At 47.7% G+C, this 15,675-nt stretch overlaps 1 protein-coding gene across 10 annotated transcripts in view; it reads right to left on the reverse strand.

The window, feature by feature from the left end:
- Positions 1 to 468: 468 nt before the first annotated feature.
- Positions 469 to 15,675, reverse strand: part of VIT (vitrin) — a 55,412-nt gene continuing 40,205 nt past the window's right edge. For 4 of the 10 annotated variants that reach the window (XM_052806284.1, XM_052806281.1, XM_052806282.1 and 1 more), the window contains 7 exons: positions 14,726 to 14,773; positions 9,177 to 9,239; positions 6,271 to 6,418; positions 5,966 to 6,069; positions 5,222 to 5,448; positions 2,681 to 3,194; positions 469 to 2,087 (listed from right to left, as the gene is read on the reverse strand). In XM_052806284.1, the coding sequence (XP_052662244.1) occupies positions 1,909 to 2,087; positions 2,681 to 3,194; positions 5,222 to 5,448; positions 5,966 to 6,069; positions 6,271 to 6,418; positions 9,177 to 9,239; positions 14,726 to 14,773 (1,283 nt within the window). In that variant the 3' untranslated portion in view covers positions 469 to 1,908. The remainder of the gene's footprint in view (positions 2,088 to 2,680; positions 3,195 to 5,221; positions 5,449 to 5,965; positions 6,070 to 6,270; positions 6,419 to 9,176; positions 9,240 to 14,725; positions 14,774 to 15,675) is intronic. The other 6 variants (XM_052806286.1, XM_052806283.1, XM_052806289.1 and 3 more) reach the window with 2 other exon arrangements.

Genomic DNA, 15,675 nt, shown 5'->3' on the forward strand with positions numbered 1-15,675 from the left:
AATATGTGGTGGTAAGCCATTACATTAAAAATTAAACCACAATATTAAGAGTAGCTAAAAGTTAAGACACAGGCCTTTTTCTCAGCTAGCCCCAGATTAAACCCCAAGCAAACAGGTCTTCAGACAGTAAATCTCGTGTCTGAACTGAAGTCCCCAGTAAATTCAGTTTATGAGTTTGAGTTTTGCCCAGCCCATGTAATGTCCCTTGTTGACAGAGAACGCTTTCAGCAGAATGGTAGTGAGGGAGGTGGGTCAGGAGATGGGGATATCAGGGGTTGCTCTGCTTCTACCTAACTCTCTATCCTTAATCTTTACTTTTTTCAAGCCAAGAGGCTATTGCTGCGGAAGTGTAGCAGTACAGATTAATGTTAAAAACTCTGCATACAAATATAATTTATGTCTTTGTTTTGCCTTTTTTGGAAGCTGTTGGTGCCCTGCATCTTCTGTCTGGGTAGCATTATTATATTGATTGATTATTATATTGATGATGTTAAAGCTGGAACTGCATGTTTGTTCTGAGAGGAAAATCTGAACCTTCTCTGTGTAAAACTGTTTCATCCGGGATTGGTTTCAATAGTCTCTTGAGAGGACCCCAGCCTGGCTTACGTTACCACACCAGGTAGATCATGCAGAATCTGCTGTTCTCGTTAGTTTGCATTATGCTTACTTAATTGGTAATTTTTTAGCTACTTCAGTAGTATTCCCAATTAATGTGTCACTACTCCCCTACTGACTAGTGATATGGCTAGTTCTTCACTTAAGAAACAACTGTGTGTTTTGAATAATCTGGGGCTGTAGTTGGTTCATTTTGAAATCAATCCATAAAACAGAAATCAATCCCAAATTTGGGAGAGTGTATCTGTGAATGCTGGAAATGCTGCTTTTGCTGGTGTGTAATACAGAACTTCAGATAATTCCCTCTTAAATCCTGTTAATGGCTCTTGAATAGCTCTCCTCACACTAGAGACTGCTGTAAGCTATTCTGAGCTGTGGTTTAACGATAGAGTGATGGGTCTCAAATGCTTTTCTGATTGCAAGCAACTTAAACCCACAGCTTTTCTCAAAGAGTCTCTTCCTCCTGGCAGCTCTCCTGTGGTCCTGCAGGCCTTGAGCCTCACAAGAGCGGAGCAAGAGAGCTAAGGGGACAAGACACTTCTCAAAATCAAATATTAATGCTGTGCTGTAGGAGACGAGATTCCAGTTCATGCGTGTTGGCTGCTTTGTGGATTTGGGGCTTTATTGGGCTTGACAAACAGTTGTAGGGTCCCACAGCTTGACTCTTTCCTCTGACTTGCTTTCCAGTCTCTGGGTTTGGATAAATCTCAATGCTTGAGTTTACAATAGCTTAACTTGCTGGCAAGACAGCTTTATGGAGAGAGTGCCTGCTTTTAAGAAGGTACTCAAATTTGAGTTGTGTCCCCCCCAAAAAAAAGTGTCTGGTATTTCAGCCCTGACCTGGGTGTCATCTGGTGGGCAATGCCACATGGAGGTGCTTCTGCCACAGCAGCTGAACAGCATGGCCGCTCCCCGAAGGGACCTGGCCACTTCGGGAAGCAGGTGGTACATTTTAAGGAGCTTGTGTGTGCCCAAAGGTGGGAATCAGACAAGCCAGGGCGCTATACTGGAAGCAGCTTTTCAAACAGCTCCAGTTATTTCCTCCATGTTTACTGCCTCTTTTGCTACCCATCTAGATCAGAGTTTCTGAAGCCTGCAAGGAAAAAACAAAAAAAAACCATCTACACAGAGCTTTTATCATGCATCGGGACAGAGCTGCAATCAGCCTTGCTGACTGGAAAGTGCCAGAGAAAAACACCTCCAGTATTTCTTGAACTGAGGGCTGGCATTACTCCTGTGGCACTTGGTGTGCCTTCAGCATGGTGCCCAAGGGTCCTGCCTTTCTCAAGTCCATCAATTTCGTGGCTGGGAATTAAATTCTGTGCAAATATTTTGGATAAGCTGATTAACAAAGCAGTAGAGGTTGTCAAATTCATCCACGAAGAAGGAATGCTCCTTATCAGGGTCTGTTGCGATGGCTTCCAGTTCATCTTGGGCTGCCCAAGCAACTCCAACGGAGTAAGCTATAACTCCTGGAAAGAAACCCAGAGTTTAGAATGAGCATAAAAGTTGTCATTGCGTTAAATATAAGACCAATACTGCAAACATAGTTGCCAGGCCACAAAAATGTGGGCAGTGACTTGCAGTGCTCTCAGTCTGTATAAAAATGGTATTTTCAATTGGAGGAAAGGTGTAGTTTGTGCTTTGGAAGTACCTTTTGCCAACAGGAAAAAGGTTCAAACAATAGTAAAGCTTCTGCCCTGGGTCTGAACAACACATTCTTGTTCCAATGCAAATGCCTTACAGTTGTGTTGGAAGATGTATGACTATCCTGACTGGAAAGCCAAAGGAGGCTTCATGTGTTACTAAGACTGTAGAAATCCCCTGATATCTCCTAGACATAGCTGCATTTTGCTAGATTTATGTGATTTTTTTTTTTAAGTTCCTTATTCAGATATTAAACAGATGCTGTTCTTGTTAGAGCTCCGTGAGACCCCAGGGTGAGGTGCTACTCTTCCTTCATAAAGTTTCATCTAGTGCCTTCAGATCATAGCAAACTGCATTTCTCTGACCTGGATAAATGCTGAGGCATGTAGGGAGAGCAGGTAGCTATAGAAGAGCTTACCGTTTCGGTGAGCTGCCATGGCCGGCACTCTGACATCATCATAAGACCTGCCATCTGTAATGAGAATCATGATCTTTCTTTTGTTGGGTTTGGATTTGCTGAACAGCTGTTCTGACGCATAGCGGATGGCTGCTCCTGTGCTGGTCCCGCCACTCCAGTAACTGATCCTTTTAATAGCACTCAGCACGTCCTGCTTCGTGCTGTACTTGTCAAAGCTGAACTCGAGCCTTTGCTCATAGGTGTACTGAACGGCTCCGATGCGGGTGTCAGTGTCAGAGATCTCAAACTCCTTGCTGATGTTGGCTACAAACTGGAGGACTGTGCGGAAGTTGCTGGTGCCAACGCTGCTGGAGCCATCGATTACAAAACCGATGTCAGCTGAATTGAGGCAGGTCTTGCTGCAAACCAGCCGATCGGTGTCGCAGACCCGCTTCACCAAAGGCTGGACCACCTTGTGTAGGCTGAACCAGCTGGGCACGTTGATGGAATAGAAACCATTTGTCCTGCACACTGCCTGCAAGGTAACACAAGGATGAATGCAATGGAAATTCAGTCCACCTGTTTCAGCTGGGGTATGTAGCTGAATTGTAACGACAGGCTCCTGGAAAGAGCAATGCTGGAGTCTGAAGTGGCCTCTCTTCCAGTCGCCATCTGCTTCCCTGGGAAATGATGTCAATGTAACATCACAGATACTTGTGTAATGAGACAGTTTTTCCTGCCTTTTTTTGAAAAGCTGTGGGATGGAGCTGGTATTACAGTAGTGAAAGAAATGTAATAAGCAAGTTTGCCACCTGTCAGGCTTTTTTAGAAGAGTTATGTTGTTTGCAGAAAAAGCATCCAAATCACAGAGCTGCTGTTAGTGTGGCTCCAGTGGGCATTATGAGAGCCTGTGTGTTTGCCAGGTGGCAATTTCAGCTCCCGTTGTTCAGGGCAACAAGGAAGGTTTTGCCTGCTGACAAACCCTACTGCCTTGAACGGAAACCTGAGACTGAAGTTGTGTTATCCTTGGCTTATACCCTTCTAAGCAGAGAAAAAACCCAGGCAATTTTGGTGAAAATGCAAAAAGCCCGTAAAGATTCCCCATTGTGCTGGCTCTGCCAAATAGCAAAAAAGAAATCATTAATTTTTATAACTGAATACTTGTAAGGAGCAGATCTGCAGGAGTCAGGTGAGTGTGGGTAGGAAATAGGGGTGGAACAGAGGAGGGAGTGGGAGAAGTCAAGCGTGGGGTGGGGGGGAGTGGTGGGGACAGGCTGGATCAGATTGTCCTTGGCTTTAGCACCTTTTAAATGCTAATGCCTCAGGTCTCTGGGTAAGCATATTTTGTTAAGCCAGGCTTTATCTATCAACTTTGTGTGTGTGAGTGCTTTAAAAGACTGAGGCACTGTTTTCTTGGTGCCTGGTCTTGACTTGCATAAAACCTAACAGCTGCAAGGGAGTTGCAGTTCCCGCCAGTCTGGGCTCCTCACCATGTCCTGCTCTCTTGCTCTTTGCTCTTACTGTCTTGCAGCTATTTTAGTGTTACGATGCAGCAGTATCAAGTCACTGTTCCCTCTTTACCTTCCTGTTCTGAGCCCACTCTACTCCCACTTCTGCCGTGTCCCTGGCAGGTTTGGAGAGACTCACTGTAGCTTTGCCCTTTTAAAAACATTAACTGCAAATGAGACTACAATCCAATTAAACGCTGACCGGAGACAGTGCAGCTCTCTGGAGCAGCTCTGAAACTCATGGGAGATTATTTCATGGTAGAGTGATACGGTTCAGATGGGAATCTGTTTTCTGAAAATACCAGATAACTCAACCCTGCTTCCTGAGCCCAGCCTGATCTGGCGTTTGGTAGATACCTCCTGCTGTAACTGGGTGCCAGCTTGCCCTGAAGCACTGTTGAGCAGGCAGCTACCGTTAGTGCCAAATATAAATAGTTCAAGGTTTGCGTTCTCTTTTTTTGCTGCACATGGCAGGGATTTACTCCCTCTCCAAGAGCTACCATGAAGTCCATAGCAGCAGAAGCAAATAACAGAAAAATAACCCACATCAGATCAACAGTGGAAACAAAATGTTTGAGTTATCCAGTATAGCTGAACAACTGGGATGTGCCTGTGTTGGGAGTGTCCCAACATTTGCATGCATGGGACCTGTTTGTAAATGCAACACACATTATGTTGACATGGCTCCTCAGCCTTTGCCAGGCGGGAGATGCACAGCAGGAGGCTCATGGAAAACTCAGGCTGCAATTGTGCTTTGTCACGCTACTGTATTTTTTGAAAACCTCTCGTGTCAGTATGACTGCACGTTTGTGCCAGTGTTAGTTAGTAAAGAGCCATTTGCTCCATGGTGTGTCTCAAACCAGAACTTCAGAGACTTCATCCCCTTCTGACCAGCATTGCTGCCTGGCTCTTCGTACAGGAGATGTCAAGACAGTATAAGCAGGACAAGAAATAACCATCAGTGGTAAGAAGGAAAGGGAAATGCCCTGAACGAAACAGCTTGGAAAATGTAGTCAGAGCCAAGCTCCTGGCCAGAGCCCAGCCCAGTAAGTACCTTGTCCACAAAGTTTGGTTCGATGATGTTCTGCTTCTCACTTTCAGCAGCTGCTTCAATAGTGACAAAGAAAATGTTGATCCCTGATTCTCTGGCCAGCCTGGAGGCCTCCTCCACTGGGTCGGTTGGCCAACCGTCCACAATCACTACAACTACATTGGGTGCTCCACCTCGGTTTCCATTTGCATCCGAAAAGAAGTTTTTGTTAACAAAGGAAAGTGCCTTCCCTGGAATAAAAGAGGCAATGAGGATGAGTTACAGGTCTGGAAGCACTCTGCCTGATAATATCTCATGAAATGGTAGGCAGAGGGCCGATTCAAGTGTTGGAGCCCTGCCGAGAGCCGGGGAGAGTGGTTTGTGTGGCTGTTCGAGCAGGAGGGTAGGTTGCTGCTGTTGGTGCCAGTGCCTCCTGAGCCCTCCTGCACTGAGCGCCATCTGCCCACTCCCTGCACCCCATAGGGGCTGGGGGTGACAAGGTGGGTTAGCAAGGATCCCCAACACATCAGTGGGACCTGCCCACAAGGAGAAAGGTAAATGTTGTCCACTTGCAATGGACTCGCAGCGTCGTGGACCAACGCAGGCAGGTCACAGTGGGAGGAGCGGTACCCCCTCACCAGCCCTGCCCTAGCACTGAGCACTGTTCAGTCACAGCCTCTGTACCCGGTGAAGAGGTGTGGGCTCACTACAACCCGGGCTCTGGAGCCCTCCCTGAGCTGAGAACGTGCAGGCAGCCCCATCACCTACCAACGTTGGAAAGTCCACCTTTCTGTGGGATTTTCTCAATGGCGTTTCTCAGGTCCTTGGAGTTGGCATAAGTTTTTAAGTTAAATTCTGTGGAAGGGTCATCGCTAAAAGAAGAGATGAGAGCAGCTGTCAGTTTCTTGCTTCGCATGCAAGAATACAAAAGCTTTAGGACCCATCCGTGCTACCCAGTTCCTGATTATGAGCTGGAGCGAGAGCTTTAGCATGCATCAGCCGCAGAGCTACAGCTGCCAGAGTGCGCAGTTGTGCCCTGCAGCAATGGGAGTAGCTGCACAAGAAGCTTTTACCCGTACTGAACGATGCCCATCAGAGGACCAGTGCTGCCGATGTCAAGGGCTTGAGCCACGTTACCAAGGAAGTGCTTCTGGAGCTGAAAGCGGCGTTTACCGATGCTCCAGCTCCCATCCATCAAGAAGGACAAATCAACCTTGCAATCTGAGGAGAGACACAGAAACACGGAAAATATTTTTAGTCCTTTCTTATACGTGTGCTTCTTGTGAGAAGCAAAGGCCTGAAAAGTCTGCATTCAGTGACTTGTCCTGCTGGGCAAGCCCTACCAAAAAGCCTTTGACAAGGAGAAGTCACAGCTGGGGGCTCATTGTCCTGCTCATTGGTAAACACGGTCCTTGGCATGATTTTCTCCCATACAACATCCAAGCCCGGCTGGGTAACAAAAAGTCAAGAAGCTGTCCCCAGGGGTCAGTCTGGGAGCACTGCATTTGGGGGCTAGGGAGGAGAGGTCAGCCACACCAGGAGCAAGCTGGCTCGTGTCCTGTGCCCTCAGAGCCATGGCTTGGGCTTGGCCTGCTTTATTCACAGCCCAGAGGTGATGGGAGTTTGTAAAGCCAGATGTGACCCTTGGATTTTGTGGTCTGGCCACCTGCAGAGCACAGACTACAGGGATTTCCTTGGTTACGCTTTTGTGGGCTTAATTGATATAATAGATGTAACAGAAACAGTTCTTCACATATCGTGTTAATGCTGCTCAGAAGGGAGAGAAGACCCACTCAGTTCCCTAAACGTGTGATGCCCAGGATGTGCCTTGGGGCTAAGGACATCATGAGGTCTCTTCAAGGAGCTGCTGACAGCAATCCTGGCAGCTCTGTGCTTCTGAATGAGAACCATTCACCAGCTTCATTCTGGGCTGGAGCTTATACTGGGGATGATGATTTCGCTTGGTGTGTTCAGACTGAGCAGGGGGCTCTTTTCACGGGTAGCTGTAGGCTTGTACCTGTGTGTGCAGCAGCAGCAGTGTGCTGTTGTGTGTTGCCTCTCTGGGCTGACAGCAATATTCTCAAAAAGCTACACCTGCACCCAAACAAACTCTTCCCTCTGATTACACAGATGAACCTCATTTTTGTGCTTCTGCAAATGCTGTCTTCATCACTGCCAGCCTGCTTTTACATCTCTGCAAGTTGGTGGCAAAACATTCATCGGTTGGACTGCAACCAGGAGCGGGATCAAAATTTGGCTTAACTAGAGTGCTAATTAACATTTTTCCCCCTCTGGCGTCCGGGTCATCCCCATCTCTTGGTTTCCCTCCGATGATGCCTCCTACCAATCAGACTGTCCAAAATAGTGTGTTTTAATCATTAGGTAGCCCGAAGGCTACAAAGCGCCAATTGTTCTTACTGGCTTATGCAACTGCCTCCCGTCTCATTACCTTCAATTTTTTCTCCTGTAGCTGTCTGTTTTTCTAATTTTAATAATGCTGAATTATAGGAGCGTGACTGAGAACCGTGTTCATTCACAGCAGATCTTGAGGCAAGGCCGGGAACCCACAACAAATAATACCTCAATTAACGGCCAAGTTTTCCTGAATTTCCTGTCCTTCAAAGGGAGCTACACCATGTGGGCTATATGTGGAAAGAGGGGAGTTTGTTAGCCAGCAGCGTCCAGGCATGCAAAGATGTACGTACACTTATATACAGACTTAATTTCGGGGGAGGATTCAGACAACAGGAGTATTTTGGTGCTGGGATATTAGTGGGACTCTGCAAAAGCACAGGCTAAAAGGTACTCTGTAGGGAGCTGAGCACTTTCTGATTTGCAGGGAGGCAAGGTCTGAGTTACAGCTTTTATGGTCCTGGAAGTTATCAGTGGGATGAGAGTTTTGATTCTGGTGTGCCTTATCTCAGTTCAACTGCTGGAAACACGGCTGTGCTTGCCTGTGTCTCTGCTACACTGAGCTCTGCTTTCCCTGCAGTGCAATTGGGTCTGTAGGGCAGATCCTTCCCCTTTTCTTCTTCTTTCCCTTATTTCTGTATCAGTTTTAGGTGTATTTGATACCTTTGGTAGGGAAAAAAATACTTTTAAGTATAAGGAGGAGTGCCTGGGAATATACAGACATTTGGTTCAGTAGTTAATGTAAAGAGTCCTTGAAATGCCAGTTCTGCGAGAGACAGCGTTCAGCTGCTGGAGGATGGGCAAGAGAGGACCCAGGCGCTGGTGGGAGGGTGAGGCGCCCTCTCCAAGGGCGGCTTCCCATGAGGAGGGGGCAGACGACCCCATCTCTCCACTCACAGCTTGCGTTCTCTTTCTCCCTCTACTCTGGGCCCCATCTAAAGATGAGTTAATGGGCAAATCTGCCTTTAATTATAAAGGGCTGTAGAAGATTTCCTTTTCAGAGCAGGGGACCCTACATCTCCATCCCTGGACTGAGGGATTCTTGATGCTCCCTCTGCATTCCCTCTCTCCTTGCTGTGGCAGGCACCGGGTCCCCGTCTCAGGTGGTTTCCTTCCCTCCCACCCGCTGCTGGGGGAAGGGTGCCCACACTCAGCATAGCCACGGGAGCCTGCTCTGGTCAGCAGGGCTCGCTCATCTAACCCTGGCTGCAACACACTGGTTTGCTGTCCCCCACCATCAAAATCCCCGAGTGAAGCTCTGCACCCCAAGAACATGGAGCTGATACTGCCCGGCAAAAGATAGCGGTGAGCAGCCACCATGTCCCTGCCCAGGTAAGCTAAATCTTGGCTGTTACTTCCTTCCCTGTAGAAGCAAAAACCAATTATGTATTTGAGAGGGGTCAGCGGAGAATGCTCCCTGTTGCTCTGCAAGGGAAAAATGCATTCTGTGAGTTTCTTAGGCTTTCTTGAAAACTTACCTTTTGCTTTTTAATTTGAATGCATTCTAGCAATGTGTAATTAATAAACTGGTAATGCTTAATTATGAAATTAATTCTGAAGTACATACTTGGGTTCCTCTGGGAGGTGGACTCCAGCGGCTTTGGATTCAATTCTTCCTTTGAACTGAAGCCTAGAGAGAGGAAGGAAAGGCTCCATCAGTGTGTGCTCAGTGGCTGCCCTCGCTCTGGAAGGAAGCAGGCAAGGGGGTGGCTGCAGAGTGCCCCCAGCCTGAGGATTGACGTGGGAGGGAAACGAGGATGGGGAGCACATCCTTGGAGCTTACCTTTTTCCACCTACATCACTTCTAGGATAAAACAGGACTGGAGGCATTTCTAGAAGTGCCACCAAAATCTCTCCAAGCACCAACTTTGACTCCCCTTTGTGAGTCAGTCCCCTCACTGCAAGGGCTTGAGAGCAGTTCCTCAGGTGCAGAGGCTGGTGGCTATGGTGTGGGGTGGTGACCTCCCAGTGCTTTGCCCCTGAGAGAACCGGCGCTGCCACCCCACTGGCTCGCCGTGCTTCACCTGTGCTTTACAATGAGCTGCACAACGTCGGAAGCAGACGAGCGACAGATTTAGCATGTTGTTTTTCTGTCTGGAGAGGAAGGTACAGGCAGAGACTCACCCCACCATGTTACAGCTGGGGAAACAATGCAAGCCACAGCCCCTCAGGTGCTCCTGGAGGACGGGGTTATTTTGGAAAGCACAAAAGAAACAGGGTAGATAGTGGCAGAGAGCTACAGTCAAGTCATGGGAAACAGTCTCACGGGTCACTAGTGGATTTTAGCTGAGGCCCCAGCTGAGATATTTGGATGGTAGCAGCCTTGGGAACATGAGTTTATATCCTTGTGAGATGCAGTGACTCACAGAGCATCATCAGGCTGGCGTCAGAAGGTTTGAAAATGCTGAACTTCACTCATGACTTGAATGTCTGGTGAGTCTCCTACAGTACAGCATCTCCCTCCCAAGCAAGGGCAAAGAGCTGTTTCTCTTCACTACAGCATGACAAGATTAAGGGGATTTAGCTGGGATAATCCTCAGACGAGACAGCAATTATCAGACAAGCCCCAAACCAAACGCTCACCAAGGAAGCAGTTGGTCAAAAGAACAGCAGAATGGCTTAAATCTCCATCACCAAATAAGTTGAAGAAAGACTACAGACTTCAGAGAGACAGTAAAAAGGTAACTTTGGAAAATGTGAGCTTAATATAGAAAAAAGATGAGAAATTACTAGGTGCTACAGAGTTTGTGTCTCCACAGCCACCAGCCACAAGCAAGCCAAGCATGAGACCGTATGTAAAGAGAGCAGGTGGCAAAGGGGCATCAGCAAAGGTCACCACCTAAATACGACTGGAGGTGTAACAGCTCTGAGCACATGCACCGCCTAAACTGGTTGCTGAAGATATTAACGACCAAGCCATAATAATGCAGAAAACAGCCAAGAAAATGGGTGGAAATACCAGCTCCAGCTCCCTCCATCACCACTCCCACTTCCATTCCAGTTATGTCTAATGATCCACCCCTCATAAGGGGCAAATACAACTACTTTGAGTCCTTCCACATGCATGCTGAAAGCTGTGCATAGTTTTGGGTCAGGGGCCAAGTTTGTATTAAGTCTGAGTACGCAGTGCCTAATGTAAAGCCAACCTGATGCCTGACCCCCTGCCAGGAGGCTATAGCACACTGCAGCATCTTCACGGGACAGAAAGGTTGCTTTGGCTTCTCGTTTTTAAATTCAGCTGCCAGTGAAGAAAGTTTCTACTGCAGGGAATAAACAGACCTGCTAACGGCAGCACTGTGTGATTTCCTTCCGCTTTGCTCGTCCCCAGCCATCTGCTGTTGCCTGTCGCTAGAGCTAGGACACTAAGCTAGCTGGAGCTCTGGGCTTGGCCTTGTACACGAGCCCATGTGGTCACATAGGAATGAAACAGGTGAAGGGCACAAAGATTAACCCTGCTTTGTTTATGGCAAGAGCTAGTGATTTCTTTGTGTGTTTTGTTTGAGAATTTCCCTGGCTATGGGCTATGACCGGCTGGGTTAGGACAGCCCCAGGTCTGGTGTTGCTTTTTGTCACTGTGCACACCGTGTCTGCAGCCCCCGTGCGCAGCTTCCCCGTGCTTCTACCCAAGCTTTGGAGCAGATGCTTTCTGGAAAGGGCACAGGGGCTCTCCACCCATCCCAACGCTGACTTTTGTGCCAGAAATGCCTCACCCCCACGGTTAGTGGAGCCGGCCCTCTCCTGGCAGAGCAGGCTGGCCCCCTTCGAAGGTGGGCTGGCGAGCCAGACTTCCAGCTGGCTCCATCCCTCCTGGCTGGAGCTGTTGTCCAGCACGTTGCTGGCTTGTGCCTCTTGTCTTGCCCCTCCTCTGCACACCTGGGACGAGGTTGCAGGCAAGGAACAGGGGAGAGGGCTCCTGGTGGTTTGCGCTTGCCCACAGGAGGCCCATTTGGGTGGGAGAGACATCGACGGGGAGGCAGGGTGGTGGTGCTGGGGCAGCCCTGCATGAGGGTGGGCACTGGCTCCTGACTGAGGAAAAGTGACGTTTTTGGAACAGGGAGGGATGCAAAACAGCTCTGTCCAGTGACATCTGCTGCAGCAAACATTTCTGACCTGTCTCGGGCCTGAAAGTCTGGCTGCCAGCGACCAAATCTGCCTTTGGCCTGAGGAAGGGCATGAGGCAAATCCTGTACAGGTGCAGGTGCTGCTTGTGAGAGATAAACCCTCTGCCATGTGAGGTGTAGTGGGGCGTGGGTGACTGAGGAGTATTTTAACTGAAAATACTTGATGGGAGAAAACCCGCTAGCTGCAGGCACAGCGAAGCACGAGTGTGACCTGGGGAGACACCAGCGGTACGAGATGCAAGCAGCAGCGGTACAGGGAGGGTAAACAGGAGAGGGTTAGAGGAGGAGAGTGAATTTTGAGCTTAGGCTGGTGTGTGTCGGTGGCTGCTCCTTGGATAAATGCAAAGAAGGGCGGTTCAGCAGCCAGGCAAAGTAAAGCAAAGGAGCGAGAGCTGCAGGAGACTTTGAAGGAAGTGGCCACAGGGCCAAGTGTTTCTTGCAGGCTGAGGCTGGGCCGTGCACTCGCATCTGGCGACCCTGCCGCTCCACCAGCAGCCATGGCCTCCCAAACCCAGGAGAGGAAAACTTGCCAGTACGATTTGGCAATGCCCCCTCTTTGCCCTTGTTTTGCCTGTGTGTAAATGCCTGCAGGCACAGTCCCACAGACGCTTTCAGGTGGTGCAAACCAGTCCCACTGCCCAAAAGCAGAGCCCTCCTCTTGCCAGGCACCCTCCTGCCTGCTCCTGCCCCACCACCAGCTCCTGTGTCTGCCTGGTGTCGGTGGGACACAGGGAGAAGGGGGAAGGAGCGGAGTTAAACTGAGAAGAAGGAAAAAGGTTAATGATGGGCTGGACCAGCTCCCTGACGCAGCTCACCCTATGGCCACGCAGGTGCCTGGGTAGAGGGTGGCTGGGAGGGAAGATGGCTTTTTTTGCTGGCAGCACTGACTAATGGTGGGTTTATCTGATGCAGAAGCTATGGGCAACATGAGAGAGACAAAGGAAGCAATGGCTTGGACCGGTACATAGGCTCTCTTTGTCATCCACATGGATGAGAATTATTTTGTTTTTTTCTTTAAAACCTGATATAGTCAGCAGCTTGCCCTCCTGACTGTGTAGATTCCAGTACAGTCTTTAATTAGATGGGCACATAACAGTTCCTCAGTAATAGACCAAAGCCATGCTTCATCCTGCAGCCTGCGTACCACATACCTCACATGTGCCAGCTTGGTATCCCATATGTGCAGTTCTCCCCACTTGCCTTATTTGCAGAACAGAAAGGAGGTGGATTTAACACTGTTGTGAAATTAGATATTAACAGGTGCCACTCATTTTAGCAACTAAATTGTACAGGGAAGCTAATTCATAGTTATCTGCCTCATGCATTTATCTGCATCCAATAAAACCTGTATTCCTTACCCAGGCATACAGCTGACATTAGCTTTGTTGGTATGGAAAACCCAAGTGTAGGCGATGCAGCACTTTTCATTTTTACTTGCCAGTGCAATTACCAGTTCTTGAAGGCTGTGGGTCAGCTGGCTGATTTGTGCTTAGTGTAACAATAAGGTCACCCACCAAATAATCTTCCCCAACTAATTGGGGAGGTGGTCAGTCTCTATGGGCGTCCCTGTTCTGCCAGTCCAATTTAATGTTCTTATTGCCATGGGAATTTCAACTCTCTGCATGGGCAGTCTACTCCATGCTAATTAAAGTTCCCTTCACTGATTGTCACAGCTGTCCATGCTGATTAAACTTCCCATTCATTTACGTAAGACAGTAGTGACTACATCTACACGAGAAACCATTCCTTTGAAGTGACAGTCTGAATTCATCAGCCTTTATCACATGAGTCTACGCAGGCACTTCAGTTGCTGAGAAACTATTGATACAACACCCCTTCCCCCGTGCCCAACCTCTCATTGCATTTAATGCAATCTGTCATTTTCTGCCTCAAAATACCCCTCTGCACCCCTGGCCCTAGTGCTGTAGCTTTTTCTCAGTAAGCACACTGATGGCTTAAGCTTCAGAGGATAGAAACGCTTCCTCTCTCTGGCTCAGACGGCTGCTGCTGGAGAAGGGAGATCTGTTCATGTTTGGGACGATGCAAATTTTGACTCAACAGCCACTGCTGCTGACACCGGATTTGCAAGCTAACGCGTATGGGCTATGCTGCTCGTCACAGCGAGTGCAAGGATTAGTCATGCCTCAGCTGTGAAGTAAGCTGAGTGTTCAAGGGAATGGTCTTTACAAGGGCCATCAGCACAGCCCTCTCAAGCAACAAAACCGGTGATGGAAAAGGCAACTTGTATTGGATGGTCCAGCCCCTCGTAAGAGAGAGTGTACCCTGTCACGAATTGGCCTGTAGTTTGTGTAGTCTGCTTTCAATATTCCTGAGGAAAGGGATCCCTTAAATATTGAACACATAGAATCTGCAGCTGGTAACTGCTTCTGATTAAGGGTTGTGCAAGTCTTAGTCTCATTGCTACTTGAGCCTGCTACAAATGTAGGGGTTTTTTTTCCCCTCACTCGCCAGTATTTATAAAAATGTTGTCATCTCCATATTGTAAGTTTTTAAGGCTAAAATGTCAGAAAATTCAATGTTGCTCATTATTCTCTACACTCGGCTTAAACCCACCTTTTCTTATCTGAATGTCTTTCCTAAGTACATTGATATCAGAATAATCTGTCGTCTTCTTCACTGATTGCAGCTCTAGACTGTGATCCCAACTGTGGCATTCCCAAAATACCTTCTTATTTACAAATGGATTTCAGTAGCTAGAACCCCTTTCCTGCAGTGTAGCTGCCAACTCTTTCCAGAGCTCATCTGTTCTGCTCTTGCTTTAGGCAGGAACTCGAGACTGATGCAAGTGCAGAATAATTTTAACTACTAAGATGTAAATGACATACCTCGCTTATAATTTTAAATACTGTAATTATTCCTTAAAATGAGATTTTTATCAGCAGTGTCATGCGCCTGATGAATAGATTTAGTTTTTCCCATGTGCGATGGAAACCAACTATTCCCAGACTAGTTACTGGATGCTTTAAATATTTACCTGTGTCAAAAAGACTCAATCCAGGTTTCCACGAGTCTGTTTCCATTGCTTTCACACACGAAAGAGAAGAAAAAATATTACTGAAAATAATGGAATTACTAGAGATTACAAAGTTCTGGCTCAATTTAGAATGGTCAATTCATACAGTGAATTATCATAAACAACTAGGAGCTAAGGAAATCAGTAAACCTGGAAACCTTTATGCATGCATTTCAAGCCATATTTAGGAGCCTCGTATCACTGCCTCCAGAACACTAATCTTTTTTATGATTTTAAATACACCTCTTTAGATCTGTTTTAGTCTTGTTCCTCTAAATTGCATTGACACTGAGGCAAGTATACTGACTTCAGTATATTTTTGCTGGGCTTAGGTTGTTTTCCACTGAAAATCTGCAAGTACCTCTCATCTACAGATTTCTCTATCCCCTCAGCCCATCCAAACACAAAGAAGTTGTCTAAATTTTGCTTGCAGCCTATCAGGCATGGAAAACTTCATCAAAACTTCTGCTTTCATAAATAAACCCCAAAGTGTCTTTGGTTTTGGAGCCTGCTGAAGAGCTTTCCCAAAAAGTGATGTTTTGCTCTGGGTTACAGCCAGATGAAAGCCCTTGCAGTTGACCAGGACAAGAACAGTACCAAGGAGCACTGGTGAGATCCTTGACCCCTCACAGTCCATCTCCAGGTTTGTTCAGGGTGGTTTACAAAGACGTATATCTCAGGCCCATTGAATCCATACTGCCTCCCGTGCCTGAGATTCCCTGCTCAGACTGGCAGCTGGTGTGCTCTTGACTAGAGCCAGTGGGTGAACCACAATGTAAGTCTGGAAAAAGTGACGGGCTTGCCAGTATCCTCCAGCCTAGTGAGCGCACTGACCTTGTCCTTAGGTTGCCATCCCAGCAAGGAGCTATCAGTTTCTCTTTGGGAGGGAGACTTGTTGCATGAGACAGATG

The sequence above is a fragment of the Harpia harpyja genome, chromosome 13, assembly GCF_026419915.1.
Source record: "Harpia harpyja isolate bHarHar1 chromosome 13, bHarHar1 primary haplotype, whole genome shotgun sequence".
NCBI lineage: Eukaryota > Metazoa > Chordata > Aves > Accipitriformes > Accipitridae > Harpia > Harpia harpyja.